The sequence below is a fragment of the Coenobita brevimanus genome, chromosome 89, assembly GCF_032717465.1.
Source record: "Coenobita brevimanus isolate Jiangsu-jjx chromosome 89, ASM3271746v2, whole genome shotgun sequence".
NCBI lineage: Eukaryota > Metazoa > Arthropoda > Malacostraca > Decapoda > Coenobitidae > Coenobita > Coenobita brevimanus.
In genome coordinates this window covers 19,362,624-19,386,974 of record NC_137042.1, presented here as the reverse complement: position 1 = coordinate 19,386,974, position 24,351 = coordinate 19,362,624, and the positions used below count along the sequence as shown (strand labels likewise).

The window sequence follows — 24,351 nt, the reverse complement described above, 5'->3', positions numbered from 1 at the left end:
AGTCTGGTAAACCAACAGAAGATTAATAGCGACTGCAGTGTTGTCAGGCTTGTAGGCAGGTCTGGAATATACCGACTGTAACATCCTACCGCACTAAACCGCTTTACTGATGTTCTCATATTCTTAAGTCAGTATTAACACTGGCCATTCTTATTCTCAGTAACAGTAATAAAGACTTGTATGACAGAGATCCGATCCGAGGGGAGCTGACTGCAGACTATATTACCAATGGAAATGGAAGATGGCGGACATTATGGTGGTGAGACGGCCATCAGAAGAAGGTTTAGGTTAATGCAAGAGGGTCATTAACACAGGCAATCAATTTTTGCTGACTCCCAGTCGTCCTTTAGAACACGACCCATTGTACTGTTGGATGAATCTGATTAGCCCGAGAATCAAACTCACCACCACCTTCCCCACAGCCTGTGATGAGAGCAGTCAAATCCCTTGGGCACAATGTCATAGCGATCTTTACTTTTATTATTAGTATCACCATAATTATTTATTTATTTTTTAAGTAGAACGGCCCTTGTTAACTGTGGTTATCTTTTTTACTCATCCGGAGAGTGACAGTATGAAAACATTAATCATCTCACTGCGATGACGTTCTGTTTACATTATAGTTAAAATCTTCAAACGATTTAATTCCACTTGGGAGACTGTTCGAACTGGAGAGATTATATATAATTTTAATGAATCCCTTCAGTGTATAGGATCTTTCCTGTGTTAGATAAAATTGTCTGATGATGTCCTAACCCAATGAAAAATAGGTCATCGACTTGAGTTATAACATTTGCTGGAAATTTAAAGCATTGTGTTCAGATTCACAGTACGCATAACTCTAATTAAAAGGATCAGTGAAAGAAACTGGTCTGTGGTACTAGTAGTTTGTTGTTTATTAATGTTTATTAATATTATAGTTTACATTGATCACTTGGAGAATCAAGTGATGATATTAAATGTAAAATCTAAGGCACTGGAGAACTGGTATAATTTGCATATAGGAAGATATAATACATTTAAATTCTTTACATGTGAACTAACCAAGCGTGCGATAGGTATTAACTCTTTTCAGCCCCTGGACGCCATTCTAAATTTTATTCTTGTTGCCACTAGACGATTTTATTAAGTTAAGCATACCTTGTGGTTATGGGGATTAATGAAAATTCTCTCTCCTGAGCTGAATAATACCGTCCGGAGTTAGCAGGAATAAAATTAAACAAACGTCACAGAACTGAAGGAGTTGGGAGGGGAGAGGTATCACTTGATCCTAAATGCTTGATCCTCATATAAAAGGTAACAAACACTCCTTAAAGCTAGTTCATTTGCTGGGTTAATAGAACAGGTCCCTTAGAGTGAGAGAGTAATGAGGTATTGTTTTCGCTATCTGGACACACATATACACACAAATGTAGCCTGTACTTACACACTCTCATCACACACACACACACACACACACACACACACACACAGACCACTCTAGATTTCATTCGTCCCCTGCATCATACGATACATACTACTGTAATTCTCATTCACCTATGGATTTACACAGGCTCACGCTCACACCTTCATTCTCACCCTGCACACTCAAAGTTAGTCTATACAGTACACTCACGCAACACACTCACACTATTAGCCTACACACTCATACTCTCATTCTCACGCTGCACACTCACGCTACATACTCACTATTATTCTTGACTTGAACATTCATATCCGCTGTACACACCCGCCCTGCACTCACTCTCATTTTTTTAACACGTACTTTAAATCTAGATTTATCATATATATATATATATATATATATATATATATATATATATATATATATATATTTATCAGATGAAAAGTGAAAGCTTTTTTTTTTTTTTACTGCACTTTTTTAGTAATAGCGGCAAAAAACAAAAAGAGAAGAAAGAAAATAAAAATATGCTACAGATACTAATGGTGATTTTACTGACATGATAAAGATGCAGGGAAAAAAAATTGAGAAAGAATTTTTACAGTTCAAAATGAAAGGTGTTATGGAAACCGTTTATTGATTTTATACTAGTCAGCGCACCTCTACGCACACACACACACACACACACACACACACATAGATGGTCGTCAAGGTAAACCCACATGTATGATTCACCTAGCGTACGTTTGCTCGTGCACGCATTTACGAGCACCATGTGAATGGGAGTTGCAAGGTTTGGTGAATGAATTTGGGACAGTGTGCAGGAGGAGGAATCTGAAAGTTAATGTAAACAAAAGTAAAGTTATGGTGTTTGAGAGGAATGAAGTCACAGAGTGTGCAGTGAGGTTGGATGGTGAGGATATGGAGAATGTGAGTGCATTCAAGTACTTGGGTAGTGTGATGAGTAAGGATGGAACTGTGGGGGATGAAGTGCGTGAAAGGGTACAGCAGGGAAGGAAGGTTGTTGGTACACTGAGAGCAGTGATGAGAAATAGGGAGGTGAGTATGGAAGTTAAGAAGTCACTGCATGATAGTACTGTGATCCCTACCCTGACGTATGGAAGCGAGGCATGGACCTTACAAGAGGGGAACAAGTCAAGAGTGAGAGCAGTGGAAATGAGTTACTTGAGAGGAGCATGTGGAGTGACGTGGAGGGACAGGTTGACGAATGAAGAAGTGAAGGAACGCTGTGGGGTGGATGTGGATGTGGTTGAGAAGATTAGGAGAAATACACTGAGGTGGTTTGGACATGTGGAGAGAATGGAGAATGAAAGACTGACTAAGAGGGTGTATGTGGGTGAGGTGGGGGGAGGGAGAGGGAGAGGTAGACCGAGGATGAGGTGGAGGGATGGAGTTGAGAGGTATATGAGAGAGGGGGGGGTGAGTTGGGGGGAGGGTAGTCGGATGGTGGGTGACAGAGCGACTTGGAGGTGTTTTGTCTGCGGCCACCCTTTGCGGGATTAGGGCGTCGGGCTATAGATAGATAGATAGATAGATGTGTGTGTGTGTGCGGGGGGGGCACATCTTCAACTTTAACCGCAAACAGGAAGGCTAGATGGAGAACGTTGCCTCTCTGAGTGATGGTAGTAATGAAGGTGGTGACAGTGATGGTGATAATGATGGTTGTTGTGGTGAAAATGAAAGTACTCATTGTGAGAAAAGGGATGGTGGCTGTTGTGATAGTAGTGATGGAAATGGACGGTAGTGATGACAGTTACGATTATGATGGTCGTTGTTGTGGTAGTCTTTGTCGTTGTTGTGATGATAGTAGTAGTGGTCGTGACGGTGGCAAGAATGGTGGTTGTGGTGGTGGTGGTGATGGTGGCGATTGTGGTGGTGATGATAGTGGATTGTACTGGTGGTTATAGTGGCGATAACTGTAAGAGTGGTGGTGATGGTGTAGATGGTGGCTGTGGTGATGGTGGTGATGATCGTTAACATAGTAGTGAAGATGACGACTGATTAATGAGGTCAGGGTGCACGAAGAGGCAGAATCAAGGAAACGGAAGTGCTTGTTCCCGAGACGACTGCGAGGTACGGTAGCGATCATGAAACGCGAAACATTAGTGAGGCACACACGCACACACACACACACACACACATACACACACACACATACACACACACACACACACACACACACACACACACACACACACATACACACACATATCCCCAAGTTTATTCTTCTTCTGTAACATGCATGACAAGAAAGAAGAAAAATGTAAAAGAGAAACAGAAAGTAAGTCAAGTTCGTCCATTTTATCACATTATACAGGAAAGAATTGAAAAAAAAAAAAAGCAAGAAGAAAAACAAAGAGCAAGGTTAATTTACTTTGTTTCATTTTACCACGAATGATGAAGAACAAAAAGAAAGAAACAGGAAAAAAGTCAAAGTAAAATTATTTCACTCTCTTTTCTTGTACTACGTGTGACAAGAAATAGGAAAGCGATAAAGAACGGCAACATCAGGCTTAGTTCAGTTTTATAACCTTCTTTTTTTTTTTTGTAATAAGATGAAAGATAATCAGTTTTATTCACGGTTTTGTTTACTACGTGTGCAAAAGAAATATGTTATTGTTTACATTCTTTTCTACGTGTCAAGGAAAAAGAAAAAGAGTAAGGTTTAGTTCGTCAGTGTTGTATATCATGTGTGAAAAATCAGGAAAGAAGCAGAACTCAGATTTACGCCACAGTTGATTTTACTACATATGAAAAAGGAAGAAAAAGTAGTGAACAAAAGTCAAGCTCCTTTCACACTTTCATTCATCAGTGTATAAAAGATAGACAATGAACAAAGTAATCAACACCATATCCCTCTTTTCTTTTACCACATATGAAAAAAGAAAGAATAAATTATTTAGCATGTGTGACAAGGGAAAGGAAAATAGTGGATAGAAAAGGGAAAAAAAAAAGGAAGGTCAGGTTTATTCCAGCTTGTTTAACCGCGTGTACAAAAGAAACAGAGAACCTAAGATAAAAGTCTGTTTCACACTTTCTCTCATCAAGTGGTTCCGGAGCTGTCACTGGCGGCGTACTTGAGGTGGCCGGCTATGAGGGTGTCGAAAACGGGCGGTGTGGGTGGGGGATGCTGGTGGGAGGCTGTGGAGTGTCACCTGGGATGGTACACGCCAACCACATTGTCCTGAAAGGGAATGGAAGTATACAGAATTTTGAGCCATGCTTTGCACAATAAACAATTAATAAAATTTTCAGGCTCTTACAACTCACCTCAAGTGAATGTGAATTTTTGGGGGCAGCCTGATTGAAAAAATACAGTTGACGTGACCAGGAGAGTTGAAAGCGAATTATTTTCACAAAAAATTCTTATTTTTGTCTTGTTTTTTTTTTTTTTTAACTATATCCACATATTTATGAAAAATGTATATTCATGAAAGTGAATTATCAGAAAAAATTGTCATTTTTCCCGTGTCTCATCTTCGTCCTAAAAATGAATAAATAAATAAATAAATAAGAGTAGGTGTGTCCACAAATATGGTGTACCTGGGGCGCCCGACAGCAGCAAGAAGTGACTACGATCGAAGTCCCCACCATCCCGCCCACCAACACCGCCATGGCCCCTTGCGCACCCCCCAGGAACTGAACCCACGCCCTCAGCCCCTCGTGGTCCGAGGAGAAGGGCGGGGTGTGGGCGTGGGCGTGGGCTAGGGCGGTGAGAATGGCTAGGAGGGAGGCTTGTAGGATACAGGATACCACGGAAAGGACGCCCACTACTAGATAGCCTGTAAGAGAAAATGTATGGATTAGTCTTGTATTTTCTCTCTACGTATCGACCTCACTGAACTGTCTCTCTCTCTCTCTCTCTCTCTCTCTCTCTCTCTCTCTCTCTCTTTCTCTCTCTCTCTCTCTCTCTCTCATTCTAACACCAATCCCACCACGCACCAACAGATGACGTCAAACAGCCTCACGTGTCACCATTTTGGCACTACTCCCGAACCAACCTTTCTGAGGCAGTGTATGTTAGAGCTGTCTCATCCACGACTGGCAAATGTCTGATTATTGTGAAAAAACAGTGAAAGCGTCGTGAACGGAAATGGGTTAAGTTAATTAATGATTAGGTAGGTTTAATTCAAGTCAAGGAAGGCCAGGCTATGTTATCTTAGGGTACGTTAAGTTAGGTTAGGTTATTCAAGGTTAGGTCAGGTCAGATCAGATAAAGATTGGCGAACAGAGCAGCAGAAAGTTTTATAGGTAAGGAAATGATAAGAAATGTGAGTGAGTGACAAGATGTGACGAGAAATGTAAGTGATGCAATGAGCGATTACTAACACAATAAAGACTATCTATCTGTCTGTCTATTGCCAGACGCCTTAATCCCGTAAGGGGTTAAGTGAACAAAAAGAAGGGATACAGTATATTTTAAGTGAAAAAGTAACACAGTATAGCCGAAATTTGAAAAAAAAGGAAGTAGTATACAACAGTGCAGAAGTGAAAGAAGAGAAATGATAAAATGTAAGCGAAAATCAAGGAAAGATAAAATGTAACAACGATAAAATGCACTTCATAGCTAAGTAAAAGAATTGTGTGTATTTTAAGTGACCACAACAGTGAAACTTTTAAAAGAAAGAAATAAAAGTTTCAAGGGATTATAAAAAGTCACAAGTGAAAAAGTGAAAAATATTAAAGAGAAAAGAATGTTAAGAAAAATAAAATATCAACGAAAAAGTGTACGGTGAGTGAAGGACAGGAAACGCCAAATTCAGGTGTACGATAAATCACGAGTGAGAGGGCATGAGGTTGTGTGGTGTTATTCCAGGGGTTACACCAGAGCCTGCAGCCACTGCCTTTTGCATGACTGGCTGCTGGAGGGCCTCGTGACTGACACAGGCATGACCAAAGGACGTGTTGGCTTGCCCCGGGGGACGAGGTGAGAGTAGTTTGTGTGTGTGTGTGTGTGTGTGCGTGTTGTGTGAATGGATAGATGGGCTCGTAGGAGCTGTTCTAGTTTTGAAACAATGTCTGGAATGGTTATCGTATTTGATGGTATGAGGTGGTGTGTCAGGATTAAGTTAAATAACAGACGTATGTGTGTGTGTGTGTGTGTGTATGTGTGTGTGTGTGTGTGTGTGTGTGTGTGTGGTGTGTGTGTGTGTGAAATATGTAATATGTATTGTACACGTATTAGTAAGTGTAATTATATCAAGTTACACGTGTACTACCTACACTTACAAATTTGTGTCTGCATCATATGAGTACACGTTTTTAAGAGGACAGGTGTTGCGCTTTTTAGGAATCATGTGCTGTAGCTGAGTATATGGTCAACATTTCAGATATTCACGCAGCTGCGTTTATATTCATTATGATACTTAGGAAGATACAAATTTCACATCCTAGAAGAAATAGACTCTTCTTTTGTCTCAAGATAACATGAAAAAAAAATAAAAATCATTTTCGCACGGTAATTAGATCAGGCAATGGTATGAAAATCGATATAAGGGAATATGGCTTTTTTGTTACAGCCACTAAGCCCAGCTAATTAAGGAGTGATATAAATAACATTAATTTATTATGGACGTTCTGTAGATGATATATGTGATTGAATGGAGTTAATAATCTGATTAACGTAACTAATCATAATTTCAGGAAGTTAATACAAGCGAGATGATACTACATAGGCATCTGTTTACTTGGCAGTTATCCCCAAGAGGTAACTGAGATAGGGTGAAGTAAAACATACCCTAAATTATTTATTACTTCCTTCAAAGCCTTCTCACTTCACAAGTATAGCGGCATTCAGAATAAGACATGTTCTTCCGGTTATCACAGTAATTAGAGTAAGACGAAACTGAGCCTGGGTGTTCTAAAATTGTCAAACGGTAGACCATCTATACCTCATACCAATTAATCTGGCCAGGCATGTATGGCAACACTGTTCCTGCCGAGATTCTGATTGGCTGGAGGTGTTTGTTCGATTTCGTTGTTGCTAAAACTGATACTCTTTTTATTATCAGATGTGATGCTGAGTTTGTTTAAAATACAATCGTCAAAAGCAATAAGAAATCCGTCATATACTTATCAACAATGAAATTTTCGTAGGAAGATTGAGATATTGAGTCAACAAAGTATTATAACAGTCCAAGTCAAGGTCAGCATTCGAACAATTCCTTTAAATCTCTGACACTCCGTAATATAACAGAAAATTAAGGAAACCTGATTAATCTAAGCACTGGCAAAAAAACACATTTAAATTTTAAGATCAGTTCGCACCCTTAAATCGTGCCACAACTCTGAATAATTAAAAATTCTAATGGAAAGACGAGTTCTGCGGGTAGGGAGGTTTGAAAAAATCGCAAAAAATCAAAGTAGGCTAAAGGAAAATTATTTCATTATATATTCTCTATTATCACAGTACGGACTGATCTTAAAATTTAAATGTGTTATACCAACGCTTAGATTAATCAGGTTTCCTTAATTTTCTGTTATATTACGGAGTGTCAGAGATTTAAAGGAATTGTTCGAATGCTGACCTTGACTTGGACTGTTATAATACTTTGTTGACTCAATATCTCTATCTTCCTACGAAAACTTCATTGTTGATAAGTATATGACGGATTTCTTATTGCTTTTGACGATTGTACTGTCGACAAACTCAGTATCACACCTGATAATAAAAAGAATATAAGTTTTAGCAACAACGAAACCTAACAAATACCTCCAGCCAATCAGAATCTCGGCAGGAACAGTGTTGCCATACATGTCTGGCCAGATTAATTGGTATGAGGTATAGTAAAGCAAAAATTCTCAAACAATAGACATTTTATAGCTCATACGCCTAAATCTATTGGGGATTTTCGTTCTTTTACAGCTTATTTCCCGCAACTCCATGGTAGAAGAAAGACAATGCTATGACTCTTAGTCTACATCCCTCCATACACTTTTGCGTGACTAACACTATATTCTAATGTCAAGCCCTTGTTACAGCTCAGCATTCAAGATAAAGGGATGGTAATTTTAGGTAAAGTAGAAGTGAAATAATAAAAAAAAAAATCATCAGTAAACCTTCCAATAAAAACTCTCTATACGTCCGTGACCTAAGCCTAGTAATATGAGTCGCAGAGGTGTATGAACTTCAAAGCATCTCATTTTCGAGAAAATGACCTTGATTGTCCAGTGGCTGTGTGTGTGTGTGTGTGTGTGTGTGTGTGTGTGTGTGTGTGTGTTTCTTCAGTAATAGTTTGTTATTGATGTTATTTTCCAACATCACGTTATTGCGATCACGTAAAATCTTAAACACGCCAGTTAACTGTATGAACAAACTATTTTCATGTGCGGTATAGTGAAGAAGTCAGCCTTTTTGCAATTGCAGTTATTCAGCACTAGCTGTCATATTATTTCGATCACTTAGTTGTGGATATATTTACTGATCATTATATTTTCAGTGTCTTAAGCCTAGAAGAATTAAAGGCTACACCTAAGCTGAATATAGGCATCTGATGATAACGAAAATAATAGAGTAAAGATTCCTCACAACCTGGAAGGGTTACTGCAGACTATTGTTAATCCTTGGACGACGAGAGGCCACTCCTACTCTGAATGAAATCGTGTAGTGATAATACAGTCAAAATTTCTCACGCGGTAGACGGGGTCGTTCATTGTCCACACACTACAGTAGATGTAGTACTACCTGCGAGTGACTACTGTACGCTGAGTGACAAGACTTTCTCTGATCCAGGAAACCATTTGCTAAGTAAGTGGTAACCATATAGCCAACAAATGTGTGCTTGATGGTTTAGTGGGTTAAGGCGCTACACCCGGATGTGGCCCATCAAGGTTCATTTTCAAGGAAAGGCTGGAGTTAATTGCTCACATAATGTAATGCAGAAAGAGTGACTGCTCATCCCCGCCTCTAATATGTGGACTAAATAGCCTAGCCCTGGGTACCTGAATTCCCGATGGGGTATTACAGGGATGGATGTGTTTTGACTTCTCTGCCATGAACCGTTCGAAAGCAATAGCAATGCCCGCTTAGTGGAACTGCGTGCACTGTATGTACTGGGAGATACGGCAGTTTGGGCTGGACTTGAACTTTCTTCGGGTGTGAGTGTCTAAATCGAGCCGAAATTGTAGCATTTTTATAAGAAACTCAGAATCTGTTTGTGGGTATAATATTTATTCCACAGGATTGGATGATGGAATGCTGAATGGAAGACCTCACACTTCACGAAAGGGTTTACGTAATGTGATATCACAACTATTCTTAATATCGACATTACTTACTAGTTAGATGTCATTTGTAATTATGCAGCATATGTTACGGTAAGCTAATTTCATATCAAGTGGAACTTTCATCAGTTCATATTGCATTATCATAGGTCTTTATTAAGTCTCTATATCATATCATTATTTACTTTCAACGCATTATTCATACAAGAGTGATCAAATTAACTTGAAATGCCGTGAAGTTATGAGTCCGTTAAATATTACAAACATGAAAGTAGATAAACTGATAGTTCTCCAGCAATTCCACTTTCCTGTTCTTGTTTCTGGAATCCGTCGTCCCCATGCACATGTGGAAAGGAGACTTATGATGATGATGATGATGATGATGATGATGATGATGATGATGATGATGATGATTGCTATCCTGTTTCTTAAGCTATTACACGAAAACCAAAATCACATAGACCATATTATCAGATCACAGATGTATTCGTTATTAGCAATCGTACCGATTAACAAATTTATTAGCACTTCGGGCGAGGGAGAAAAATATTAAACGAGGTTCACTTCGCATCATAAGGTGTGGTTCTGAACTTTCTTTGACGGCCGGATCGAAATGCATATTAGTTACACGATAATGAAAAAATTACGTATAGCCGGAATAACTTACAAATTTATTTTAGTGTTATTCTCATCAACGAAGGAGTTCTGTTATTGTCTTCTCTGTTCTCGGTCCGTCAGTGTCATGTAATAGTAATTGTAATGATTCTACTTCCTAAGACCATAAGCCATCCGCGTATAGAGCAAGGTACAGTCTAGGACAAAGGGTTGCCTACTGCACGACTGCATCTACTTCACACTTAGGGCATGTCCATCACTATGCTCCCTGACGCATCATACAAAACAGCATTATCTGTGGACAGAGAAACATACCAGCCATCTCTCAGCTGAGGAATATTACCCAGCAAATGTCACTGAAAAGCAGAAGAGATTAATTATTAAGCTAGATTTTGCACTCAACTGTACTTATCTAAATACCTGTAAAGTCATGTGTGCGAACTAAGTATTAGGGTCTTGCTAAGCTTTAGGTAACGATGGCTTAACAATATTCGCACAAAACATGGAAACTGTGTTGATAAATTCATATCACTGGAGTGATTCCTTTCAATTTCCGTCATTTTATCCAGCCACACTTGTTCTGTGAAGTGTCAGTAAGAACTAAACCACCACTCCAGGGGAAAGCTTGGTTCAAATAAAATGTTGATGACAGTGGTGACAGCGCAGAGTGAGATGAAAGTCGACTTCCGGCGCCCAAATGGAGAGTGATGCGCGCGAAATAATTGAAATTCCATTGAGAAAGTTTGACACCTTGACCCCCGAGATGAGAGAACATTAAACACGCAAAGTTGTGTTGTCATCGGCCGAGTGGGAATGGAGTGGGGGTGGGAGGAGAGGGGAAGGCAGGGGAATAACGAGCAAAGGAACTGTAGGAATAGGGAGCCGGGGAACGGGATTGTGGAGTGAGGGATAGGGACTGGAAGGAGGATGAAGATAGGGGGAAGGGGAGAAAAGGGGGAAGGGATAAGACTAGGAAGAGGGAGACAGGGGGAAATGAACTGCAGGAAAGTGAGAAAAGGGGGAAGGGATCGGGCTAGGAGGAGGGAGAGGGCGGGAATGGGGGAAGGAACTTTAAGTGGAGGGGAATGTGGGGCAGGAATTGCTGAACGGGAAAAATGAGCAGAAAGAACTGCAGCCTGTATTCTTATCAATCCAGGATGAAAAGAATAAAAATAGCACACACACACACACACACACACACACACACACACACACACACACACACACACACAGATAAACAGAAAGAGAGAGAGAGAGAGAGAGAGAGAGAGAGAGAGAGAGAGAGAGAGAGAGAGAGAGAGGAGAACAAGTATGAGGAGGAAGAGGTCATAATGTTATATAGATTGGAACAGTGGGGAGCTTGAATGTAGGGAAAGATTGAGATATCAAGATATGGGAGACGGATGGAGGGTAGTGAGTGCAGAGGAGAGGTGTAGATAGTCTGAAAGTGGACGAAGGAGAAGGCAGCGTGAATATAAGGGATTGGTGTACATGAATCTGAATATGAGAGAGAAATGTAAACATGGAACAGAAAGGAATAGGAGAGGAGTGTGGATGTGGGGAGTGAGAGAGAGGAAGGGATGTAAATATGATGGAGGAAGAGGAGTGTGAATGATAGAGGAGGAGAGAATATGGACTGTAAGGGCATAAAGGGATGGGGTGTGAACGTGGAGAGAGATGAAATGGGAGAGGAGTTTGAATGTGTGGGAAGGGAAGGGAAGGGGAGGCGAGTACTTTTCTTTCCTTGGGGGATGGGGGGTCTGTTGCCACCTGGGGAGTGACTGGCAGAGCGTGAGGGAGCGCGGTGCACCTGTCTGTCTGTCCGTCTGTCTGCCTGAACATTTTGAGAGCCTCCTTTGTAAACAGTAACACACCTGCCCTCACCGCCACCACCCAAGTTGTACAGTAACACCCGAACACAGTACTTCACAGGTGTGCTTGTTGCGGCCAGCAGTACTATGATACACACACACACACACACACACACACACACACACACACACACACACAGAGGGAGGGGGAGACCGGCCAAGGAATGTGGCTCTGGTTGTGAGATCCAGTGTATTCTCTGATATCTATTACTTTTACCCATGGTCTTAAAAAAACATTTTGAGAAAGTTCTTTATGCCTTACCTCTTTACATCACTATAATTCCCTTGTTATACCTCAGGCTTCATTGTTTACCGAGGGGAGAACTTATTTACATCCAACTGAGGTTAGACCAAGATAGGAGGTATGGTTTGTTGGGTAGGACTGGAAAATCTAGTGTTAGTGAGACATATTTCAGTGCCTATTTTTCTTGCGGTTTTTAACATTAGACTCGGGAAAAGTAACATAGAAATTCATTTATTGTGGTCAAGGGAGACTGGAAAAAATCGTAAAAATCCTAGTTCCTTGCGGCGATCTGATACCTGTGTATAAGACATGCAGTTGTCTGTATAAACACGGACGGACATTCCAGCCATCTAAACTGCTTGTGCTGCCTCGCTCCCTCCCTGTCACCCTTACCCTGGAAGTCAAGGCACAGTGATCATACCTTACCGCCTTCATCAATCACCTCACTGCGACTCGGCTTTGATAACCTCCCTGTTCACCTCTTCAGTGCGAGGATGTCATTTTTATTTATTCTTGCCATCCCCAGGCAGTCTGATTTAGATTGGTATTTTTCTGAACTGGAGAAGTTAGATACGGCCTTCACAAACCACTCCATTACCAGATATCTTTCCTAAGATGAATATTTTTGGAGGTAACGAAACTGCCAGTGATGCCTCCCTCTCTGCCACCCTTAGCCTGGGAGTCAAGGCACAACCATCATACTCCATCGCCCTCACCCCTCACCTCACCCCTCACCCCGACTCGGCCCTCACTTTCCCACTCTCAAAAGGACCCACCACGTACCAAGGATAGGAGAAAATTTAAGTTTTCATACCCTTTTCCGGTGGAGGATGACAATATTTTTCCTGATATGTTACAAATGATTTTATTTTGTTTGGAAAAGATATTTAAAACAGCTTGGCGGGGTTAAATACAGTCTCTGCTAACCCCTTGAATACGAGAGGCTTTTCCTAAGTTGAATGAAATGTCTGGAGGTAGCTGGATTATACTAAACTTATAATATGTCATCGCAGTGAAAGTGTTAAGCGGAATTAAATACTCTAGCGTTCATCAAAATAAAATGCTGAAGTGTGTGCGTTAAAATGGTACTAACATTTCATAAAGTGGTCAGTAAGAAGTAGCAGGAGAATAGGAAATACGAAACTGGAATAAATAGTACACAAGTTAAAAGGGTGGGGAGCAGGGGATAAGAAAATACAATCAGCTTGAGAGACAGGAAGCAAGAGACAGTGCAGGAAACAATACATTAAATCAAGGTAAACGGCGAACAGAGTGAGGAGTCGAGATGGAGATGGTTAGCTGGAGACTGGAGAGACGGGAAGACGAGTAATGGAGGCTGGTGGTAAGGGAAGCAGGAAACAGAATACAGGACACAGGCAGGAAAAAAAAAAAAACAGGAATTGGAAGGAGGAAACGAAATATATGAGATATGAAGACAGATAGGAGGACATGAGGAAGAACACAACAACACGAGACGGACAAAAGATGATGGAAAGCAGGAGAATGTAGATAAGTGACTAGAAGAAGCAGAGAAACAGAAGGAAGGAGGTGGGGAAGGAATGAAGGAAGGCCAGGGAAGAAGGGAAACAGGAAAAGAGAGACGGAGGGAAGAGATGGAAATTAGGAGTTGGAAGGTTGACTCGAAGCAGAATAAAAACTGATGAAGGAATGAGTGAGAGATAACGACGGAGAGGAGAAAGAAGAAGTAAATACGGGAGAGAGAGAGAGAGAGAGAGAGAGAGAGAGAGAGAGAGAGAGAGAGAGAGAGAGAGAGAGAGAGAGAGAGAGAGAGAGAGAGAGAGAGAGAGAGAGAGAGAGAGAGGGAACAAACGGGTCATGGCTGAGTTGTGCGCTGGGTGAGGTGAAGGTGAGGGCGGCACACACACACACACACACACACACACACACACACACACACACACACACACACTCACAGAGAGAGAGAGAGAGAGAGAGAGAGAGAGAGAGACTGGAGGTGAGTGAGTGAGTGAGTGAGTGATTAGGATGGTGATGGTGGAAGTAGATGGTAAGGGTGGAATCTCTGATGAGGGTGGAAGGGATGAAAAGGAGTGGTTGAAGGTGTGGATGGAATGTATGTAGTGCGTGTGTGTGTGTGTGTGTGTGTGTGTGTGTGTGTGTGTGTGTGTGTGTGTGTGTGTGTGTGTGTGTGTGTGTGTGTGTGTGTGTGTGTGGTAAAGGAGGAAGTGGGTGGAAAGAGGGAGATGGTTGATGGAGATGAAATTCGTGTAGGGCGAGAGATGGAGTGGTGTAAGGATGGTGTTTGGAAGGGATGATGAAGTAAGTATGGAGAGATCATGAAGGTGGAGGTGGACTTTGTGGTGGGGGTAGAGGTTTGGTGGATGTATTTAAGTGGTAGATTTGGGTGAAAGTAAGAGCGCAAGAGTGAGCTATAATGGTGAATGAATAAGTACGGCCAAGGGTAGAGAGGGGGAGTTACAACGGATGGAAGAGTACAGGATAGTTACAAAGAAGGGTAGATGAATAGTTATACAGTGCAGTCGGTATGGTGCTGAGGGATGTTTGGGAATACAGTGAATGAGGCAGGTACGAGGGTAGGTAAAAGGGTAACGGGGAAAAGTACAGGTGATTGGGGGCTGTAATGATCGATGGGTAAAGTTGTAGGGAGATATGAAAAAGTAGGGGCGATAAAAATAGATGGAAAATGTTGGAAGGAGAGACGAAGTAGTGGGAGAGATGAGGAAGGGTGGACCTGTAATGGTGGATGGAGGGAGGTATGAGGGACAATAGACGGAGCTGTAAGTAGTGACGGGTCTCGGGGTAAGGGGGAGAGGCAAATGAAAACATGACAACGAAAGAAAGAATAGAGCATGTGTGTGTGTGTGTGTGTGTGTGTGTGTGTGTGTGTGTGTGTGTGTGTGTGTGTGTGTGTGTGTGTGTGAAGTAAGACGGATAAAATTATGAATGTGAATGAAGGGGACCGTAAGGGTTGAATGAGGCTGTGCATATAGTGACGGGAGTTGTGAGGACGTCAGGTAAGGTAAACTGTAGGCTAACCTTGGAAGGAGTATTAAGGAACGCTGGAATAATGGGAGTGGAGGAGTTGTTATTGTTGTTGACTGGTGAACGTGCAGGAGTTGTAAGAATCGGTGTATTAATAAGAAGAGATGAAGCTGTAAGGATGGTTGTATAATTTTTATGATATATGTTCTTCACTGTTTTTGTATCTCAGTAACCAACCATGTGATTTTTATATGTATAGGTTTATAAAAGATGAGAAATACAGTCTGCCAACATATGCAGCTCGACCAGCTTATCGTAACTCATAACACAAGTGGCAGTGGTTGGTTGATTCTCCCACCTCACTCCAGTCGCTTCGTAATGGCAGTGTGGAGACTGGCATGTTACAGGAAGTCGATAGTGTGTGGGGAGTGAGATAAAAGACTTAACGGGGAGCAATGTTGTTTCTTGACGTGTATCCGGCCTTTAAATGGCTGAGGTATTGCAGGTGAGACAGTTAGAAAAGTATGTTTTCATCAGTACATACTTCGTAGGTCATTGTAGATTCAGTTTGTGGTTGTTTCTACTGTCGCTGCTTTTTGTTAAGATTTTTCTTTTATGCAAGAAAGAAGGAACCAAAGGCCAGGAGCCTGCAAAACTGTTTCCTTCAAGAAAAAACAAAAACAAGAGCATAACCTCCTTGACGGAGGTAATAACAAAATTCAAGATCCGTTCATTTCGAGCTTTCCAACGAAGCTTTTCACACCTTTGTTTCTGTCTTCATAGATGTTTTTTATATGTTTGATAGCAACAAGAACAATATATTCTTACGAATACTAGAAATGTTACCCCACTAAGCCTTCAGGACAGTACCCTTGTAGTGGAGGGGGGGGGGGGTGAAGGCTGACTTCTAACCACACCAATTCTTAAGCTAAATAAAATGGACTGTTGATAGCAAGAATATTATACATAATACGTCCTCGTGTTGAAATAAAAAAGAGCTTCCTGAACTGAACAAAATGTTTTGGAGATCGCATGAATAAAGCAAAAAACTACATCCCCATGTTCAAGAGATTACTGTAACTAACTGAGCTGCTGCAGGTGGGATAGTGAGGTAAATATATTGTCTTCAGCGCACACCTCGTACGTCACACCGGGTGCTTGCAATTTACTCAGCGTGTTGCCTTATGTGCGGTACTGTTTTGCTTGCGTGGTCACGTTTATATATCAGGGAAAGAAAACTCATCTCATACCAGAACTTCTCAGAAGAGTTTGAGTCTGTACCAAGAAATGTTTCGTTTGGGTATATATACTTAATTTACGCGTTTTTGTCTACCTTTTCATCTTGTTATGCCGCCACTTCACTCACTACCATCATATCACTCTCCCTTTCCTGTTTCATCCGCTTACGTCTTCCTGGTAAGCACATCGCCCTGAGTCTGTGTACTGTGCTTTGCTTGTTTGATTATGTGAGATGGATGGTGATCACGAAGGAGTGGGGGTGGCCAGGTAATTACTTCCACGTATCGCCGGCAACCTAACCTTACCTGTCTCTCCTCTCGCCGCTTCCCACGTACCACCGCCCAACTTACCTCCCATTCCTGCACTCCTCCTGCGTACCATCAGTTCTACCCTACTTGCCTCCCCCCTCCCGCGTAACGTCTACCCCAGCCAACGTATCTTCACTTTTTCCGGTCACGTACTGCTCACCTTACCTCATCTGTCACCTCCCTCCCTCTACCCAGAAAAGAAAACATCACCTAACTTCCTGCTTGCCTCTCTCACTTAACCCCACCTTCGGCCCACTCCCTCTCCCCTGCAGCCTATCCCACCCCACCACTCTTCATCTCCCATACAACACCACCCACCTTCCCTTCCACCATGTACAACTCATCCCACCTGCCTCCCCTTTTCTTCTCACATGTGTCGCCCACCTGATCCCACCTGCCTCTCTCTCTCTTTCTCACGTACAGTCCACATAACCCCACCTGTCAAATCCTCCCACGTACCACCCAGCCTTTGACACCTCTCTCTCCAACATCCCAGGGGTAGCCTAACTTCACCCAACCTATTTCCCTCCTCTCCCAACCACGTACAATTGCAAACTTACATCGATTCACTTCCTTACGACGATTAACGAGACTGAACAATGATTTTTGAGTGCTGATGCTATCTTTTGAGCCCAACAGACGTTTTAGAAATTTAAGTAAGCGTTTCATGGCACTGTTAGGCTAAAAATAGTGTGATGGAATTGTTCGTAGCTGTACAGACAATCTAACCCCACCCACCTTACCTGCTTGCCTTCCTGTCCTCCATCTTACATACCTTCCCTCCTCCCACCTTCATGCTTTTTCTATCCCACCTACTGCTTGCCCATCTCGATCCTGCCACTGCACACAACCACACACACACACACACACACACACACACACACACTCTCTCTCTCTCTCTCTCTCTCTCTCTCTCTCACCTGGTCTGAGGAGACGGGAGGCTGGTAAGGGGTGGAGGTAAGCTGCTGCACTATGTTTCTTTAGCTTATTGGTTTGGTGGAATTATTGGACGTATGGCACTACACTGACCAATTATTGTCTTGAAGAGCTCGCACTGTGTGTGTGTGTGTGTGTGTGTGTGTGTGTGTGTGTGTGTGTGTGTGTGTGTGTGTGTGTTCCAGCAGGTGCCGTGTCGCCTCACTGCCCAGCCACGCCTTCAGTACACATGGTCACACACACACACACATACACTCTATTTTTTATATGTCTGGTGCTCGCTCCTATCCCGTCTCTCTTCTTCGCCTCGTTCCACCCGACTCTCCATGCACCCTCCTCTCCTTTCCTCTCTCTCTCTTTCTCTCTCTCTTTGGACAATCTAGAAAGCGTGGAGAAATTATAAAGACTCCCAGGTTTTCCAAGCGAGATCCCAGAGAAAATAGAGGGAGATCTGTAGAAAACATTGGTAGAGAAAAAGTCGACGTGAATATAAAGGAAACAGAGGAAGATCTAGATAAGGCAGTGTAAATATAGGGCAAATAAGCGCAATAATTAATGTAGAAAGAAGTGTGATAAATATTGACGAAGCAGGTGCAGTGTTATACCACGAAGAGGGAGATGGAGGGAAAAAAAAAACGAAAAATAAAGAAAATTCATATACCAGGTAAATAGACAAAAGTAGGATGAATGGATGGTGTACAAAAGTAAATAGCTACTAGAGTTAAGTAGAGAGAAAATGGTCACGAACATAGGAGAAAATACTGTACAGAGCAGTAACCTTTGGAGGACGAAAAACCTCTCTTGGTCTAACTGAACTCGTCTACGTGTAACTAGAAAGAAATAGCCAAAATTTTCCAGAATTTAAAAATGTACTTTACTGACACGTAACCTTTTGTGTGTGTGTGTGTGTGTGTGTGTGTGTGTGTGTGTGTGTGTGTGTGTGAAGTAAAAAAAATGAAGGTTACCAGAGACTGAGTGAGGATGGACTGGTAAGGTTTTGGATGATTGGGTTAGGGGGACGCTTTTTCAGACTGAGCAAGAAATGAAGGTCATGCCTCAACAAAGCACATTCTTCTGTCTCCATAATTGCTTTTGTCAGTGCGCTTATACTTGCCTTTCTTTTCTATATATTTAATGAAACTACCGATCAATATTTCTTCATTATCATTTTGATATTGATATATCATAATTTTATAAGACAGTGAGATAAGGCTTAAGGGCCAAGTCAGTTTAACAAAGTCGAGAGTTTGGTTGAAATAATAAGCTGCTGAGTTAGCTTTGGGGTATTACGTAGCACCATTTTTTGTGATAATAGAAAAAAAATGTCAAAAATTGCCAGCAAGTGTCGTTGTAACAAATCCAAAATTACTTCGATATTTGTTTCAAGTGTTTTTCAATGAAAAGTCTGCAGATTAGCATCATTTATAGGAATTATTTATTTACCACTTTGTGTTTCTGTGGACGACAGTGTGTTGCTTCCTCTGTCACACGTTGTAAACACAAACACGAGCACGGGCTTCCGATATGTACTGGGTAGCTGTTTCAAAACACCCTAACTACAACGCCCTTTAACTCAATGAGAATAAGAAGTTTCAAAACACCAAGGAAGAAGCCAGTCACCCTCAACTGCAGCATGGCGACTGAAAAGCGTTTTAGGAAACTAAATTGGACCCCCGAATCATCTTTCTGCTTTGTACAGGTAGGCTGTATCTAGAGAACGTCATTTTATTTTTATTTTTTTTAAGGTCTCCCGCGCTAAATTTGTCACAAAAACTATGCCAGCAAAGTCCAGGCGGTATCTGCGCAGTAAGTCTGTGTCACTTAGTTCATGAGGACATCTTTCCTGTCGCGAAATGTGCTTGGTTGGCGGTGACGGACTTATTATTGCTGTTGTGTGGCGGCCATGTTTACTCTTGTGATCGTGCCATACGTCTCGTCCTAAGCACCACAACCACTCAAGAGGAGTTTTAAGTTATGTTTCAAGATAAGCCGAATCATAGCACTTGTGACTCGCTCCTGTGAAATTAGGACTGATTTCCAATAATTTGAAGGCTTATGACGCGGTCTTAGTGTTTATAAGTACGGGCCCAGACCAAGGGCTTTTTATTTCGGTGGAGACGTGAGCCAGAGAAAAAGTACGCTGCAGGTGCAGTCTCACCCACTTCTTGTGGGGTAAATGGTACGATGGTGTTTATAACAAGTGCTGGGTGGTGGAGTTGCCATAACCCCACCCCGAGCTACAAAGAATAGGGGCTCTCCTCTTATTGTTACCTTTTACGACATATAAAAAAAATACTTGGGTAGTATTCTTCTGTTGCAGGCGAAATAAAAAACTATAAAGAGCGGCAAGAAAACAGATGCAAACCCAGATAAAACATAGTCGGAACCCTCAGAATATGTCCGTATCAGGAGAAACCAGTGAGTGGCGTGTACGATGGAGTGTCGTGTATTTTCATCCTCCACTGAGTTTCTTGTGATGGATGACAGCACTCCACACCCTCATACCCAGACAAAAATTGCTGTCATTTGGCTGGGGTGAACATGAAGAGTGAAAGAGATATTACAGTAAGTAATATGCGCAAGAAAACCGTGGGAAGACATCGATGAATGTCGAGAGGCAGAGGAAAAATAGACTAAATATATCTATATCTGCCTTTCCATATCTATCTAAATATCAGTCTGTCGTCTTTGAACAAAAGAAAGCAGTATTAAAACAGACGTGAATATAAAGAAAATGGAAACAAATACTCGTACAAACAGACCCACAAACAGTATCATCAGCGTTTAAAGACACATAGAAGTAAGCGAAACGTATCACTAACCACGGATGGAAGAACCCCGCCACGCCCTAATCGCCAAAGAAGAGCTGCTTTTGTTTGTGTAGAGAGCGTGGTGGTGGAGGCATGAAAGGAGTCTGTTCAGCTGCCCGGGAAAGTGTGTGTGATGAGTGTGGGAGGAGAGGTGCGTGATGGAGGGTGGGAAGATGGCGAATGGAAGAGTGAGGAATGTTTGAGGACGGTGGGTGGAAGAGGGAAGATGGAGGGAGAGGGAATATTTGAAGAGGGTGAGTGGAAGAAAGGGAAGAGACATGGAGAAATGAAAAGGAGGAGAAGAAAATGAAGGAAATGGGAGAGGTAGAATGTTGAAGGAGGGATGGGAGATTGGAGAAGTTGTAAAGGTGGAAGGCGGAGCTCTCAGTGACTGCTGGACGAAGGAAAACGAAGGAAAACATAAAGGATGGAGAACGTTAGAAGGTGTGAGAATAGATTAGTAAATGTGTAAGAAAGAGAGAGGAGAAACGAAACTGAAAAAGGATGGGGGGAGAGAAGTGGTAAACCCTGAGAGGTAACAGGAGAGATGGATATGCAAAAGGGACACCATACTGGCTAATTGTTAACCCTCGCAGGAAGCAAGAAATTATACTTTTCAAAGTAACTCCACACGATTTTATTTAGCTTCCGAGTGGTTCCCTGTCCCACAGGGTTACAAGACAGGCGAATAGGGAAGACAACAGGAAAAAAAAAAGTTAAAGAAAACAAGGAAGACGAAGAAAAAGAAGAAGAAAGGAAGAGTAAAGCTAATGTGAGAAAAAAAGTTAATATGAAGAGCAGAGCTGAAGAGATAATGGGGAAAGTAAAGCTGAAGAGGAACAGAAAGAGAACAGAGAAATAATGACGAGAGATAAGTACTGTGAGACTGCACTGGAGAGCAAAGATGGAGTAGTTAGAGATAAAAGGGTGGGGTGGGAGAGATGATGAACGTGTGTGTGAGCGAGATGATCTGAGATGTGAGAAGACTTTGACCTAGAGCGAGACAAGTAGAATGGAAAACGTTCATATGGGAAGAAAATGCGATGTGGTGAACGATGTAGAAATTTTGCTAAATCTGTCAGTTATCGAGCGTTTTAAGTTGACTGACGACACTTGCTCTAATTTCAGCTGTTATGAAGATCTTGTCAGGCATTATACAAGAAAATAATCAAGTCTGGATGAGTGAATGATTGAGCAGGCCATTTTAGTCTGACGCCTTAATGACAGTTCTCTTGCCTTATAATCATCGTTTTTCTGATCCACACCTTATAGATAAATGAATTGGAAATGTGGTTATGATGTTAATGATGATGATAGTAATGATGATTATGGTGATGATGATGATTAGGTAGTTGTCGTGACTGCCTACTGGAGTGGCAATTTTGTGGCTATTGGAAGTAGTGTAGTTATAATGGATAGCGGTGGTTAGAGACAGCAAAAGAGGTAGTGGTCCAAGGTTGTGGTGAAGGGCCGACCGCTTGTAATGACCTAACAAGCCACGCCACTCTTACTACCATCACCACCAGTGCCATGTCGCAACATCAGCACCACTCTCCTCACCATCACACAACTCTTACTGCCCTCACCACCACACCACTCTCACAACCACACCACATACAACCACACAACCACATCACTCAATGCAGCACCACAAAAAACAACCACACCACTCACTAACCACACCATTACGTCACTTTCACGACTACACCACCCTTACTACCACCACACAACTCTCACAACCACATCACTTTCACTACGACAGTACTATTCACAACCCTACTTAATATTCTAAGTATTCCCTCCTTAGCATTCTTCTCAACACTTCATAACCTCCTCTGTCTTACTTTACTACGTGTACCACCTAACTCTGAGCACTCCTCAGCACACCACTGCCCTCACCACCACATTCCCCCTACCTCGCCATTTCTTTTAACATCATCAAACAGTCATCTTACCACTCCATCTTCTCACCATCACTCTTTTCACCACCGCACCACCACACACCCATTCCCTCTTCTCTTCTCAAACGCCATCATCAATAAGCACGACTCTTATGTACCACTCTTTCTCCTCGCAATGCACCCTTTCAGCACCAACTATCCTCTCGTCACCAGAGCCACATCCCTGCTTTTCCCTATCACTCCTGTCGATAATGATAAATCGCCACTCTTTCTGCCTCCCTTTCTTCACCACATCGTCAACTGCCTTCCATCCCTTCACCAACCCTTCACATGTAGGGCTGAAAAACTGTCAGTCAGTATAACCATAAGCTAGCATAAACGTCACCCAACATATCCGTTAACGGGCATAAATGTCGGAAAACAAGTTATCATGGATTAGAATGTCCCAGCTTGGCCTAATTGGAAATAAATTAGTCCAGGGGTCAATTTGGCAACCTCAAATCCAGCCAAGTCCATTCAGGTTAACTTGGGTTCATTCTAGTCATTCTTTTTCGGTCCAGTCTTATGCAGTCCGAAGTAAATGGGTTTAGGACAATATACCGGTATGTTATGCATTTCTAAAAGTTGATACTGGTTTTGCAAGAGTAGGTGGGGTGATCAGACAGGAGTGGGTGGGATGGGATGGGATGTCGGTGAGCGGGGAGGTACGGTGAGGTAGGTATATCACTGGAATATGGCTGTTGTGGATTGGCCAATAGCAGAAACAATAATGTTATATTCACCATATCCGAGCTGAAGTGGATGGGATGAGTAGAGAGATGTGAGAGGGATGGAATGAGATACTGTTGGGTATTGGAGTATGTTGGGGGGAAATATACCCTGTGAATGTGGATGATGTGGATAGGCTGGTAAGGTGTAAGTCATTAGTGGGAGGACAAAACTGGGTGGGTTGGACAAAAAGAAGTGGAAGGTTGGCTGAGGCGATGGTGAGTGGATGAACAGGATGGACCAAGTATATACGCTCCGGATTGGACGTTGTACGAGTATGAGAGGCGATGTTGTCAGTGAGATGGTGTAAGTCGCGTCGCAAATTTTTCTCTTGAATTTCGATGTTGGAGGGGAGGTGGGAGGAGTAGAAAAGGGTAGTGTGGTTGGAGGGGAGCGAGCGGGACGGGCAGATATGGAGGTGGGACAGGCGGGGTTAATACACCGTGTGAAGATGGGTGTTTTAGGTTGTTTAGTGTTTGCTGATTTTTTTCTTCTAAGTTTTCACCAAACGTAATAAGTACACGATGATAATATGCAGCCATCACTTTCATATATCTGGAGCCGTATACAAACTCCTAGCCATAAGCTGTGTGTAATTGTGCTTGTTCTGTGACGATTTGTCCTCACTTACACTACTATCAGACACTTCATAACCAAACTAGAGTAAGTACTAAATTGCAAAGTACAGCAAAACAACATGATTCTCGATGATAAGAAACTGCTATGGAACTATGTTTGTCGTAGAAATTGACTAAGATCTTTTATAAGTACGGCCCCAGTGTCTCATGACGTCCTCGTATTGAAAGGGTTAAGTACACAGGTCTGCTGAAAGGCCGAACTGGATGTGAAGGAAGTACGGGTCGAGAGGGAGAAGGAGCGTGTTTAACCAGAAGGAAAAACTAGTCTGGGATGCCCTATATTTGAGAGCGATTATATTATATGTTACATGTACATTTACTGCTGCTATGGCTCGGATAGACCAGTGCAGATAACAAATTGCATTCATTGGGCTTAGGACTGTACTCTAGGTG

At 42.1% G+C, this 24,351-nt stretch overlaps 1 protein-coding gene across 1 annotated transcript in view; it reads right to left on the bottom strand.

Annotated features, from left to right (window-relative positions):
• Positions 1 to 4,574: 4,574 nt before the first annotated feature.
• The window catches only part of LOC145411409 (uncharacterized), a 29,028-nt gene continuing 9,251 nt past the window's right edge, over positions 4,575 to 24,351 (bottom strand). The window contains exons 3-4 of the mRNA XM_080281450.1: positions 4,967 to 5,205; positions 4,575 to 4,607 (exon numbers count right to left, since the gene is read on the bottom strand). Of these exons, the coding sequence (XP_080137576.1) occupies positions 4,575 to 4,607; positions 4,967 to 5,205 (272 nt within the window). The remainder of the gene's footprint in view (positions 4,608 to 4,966; positions 5,206 to 24,351) is intronic.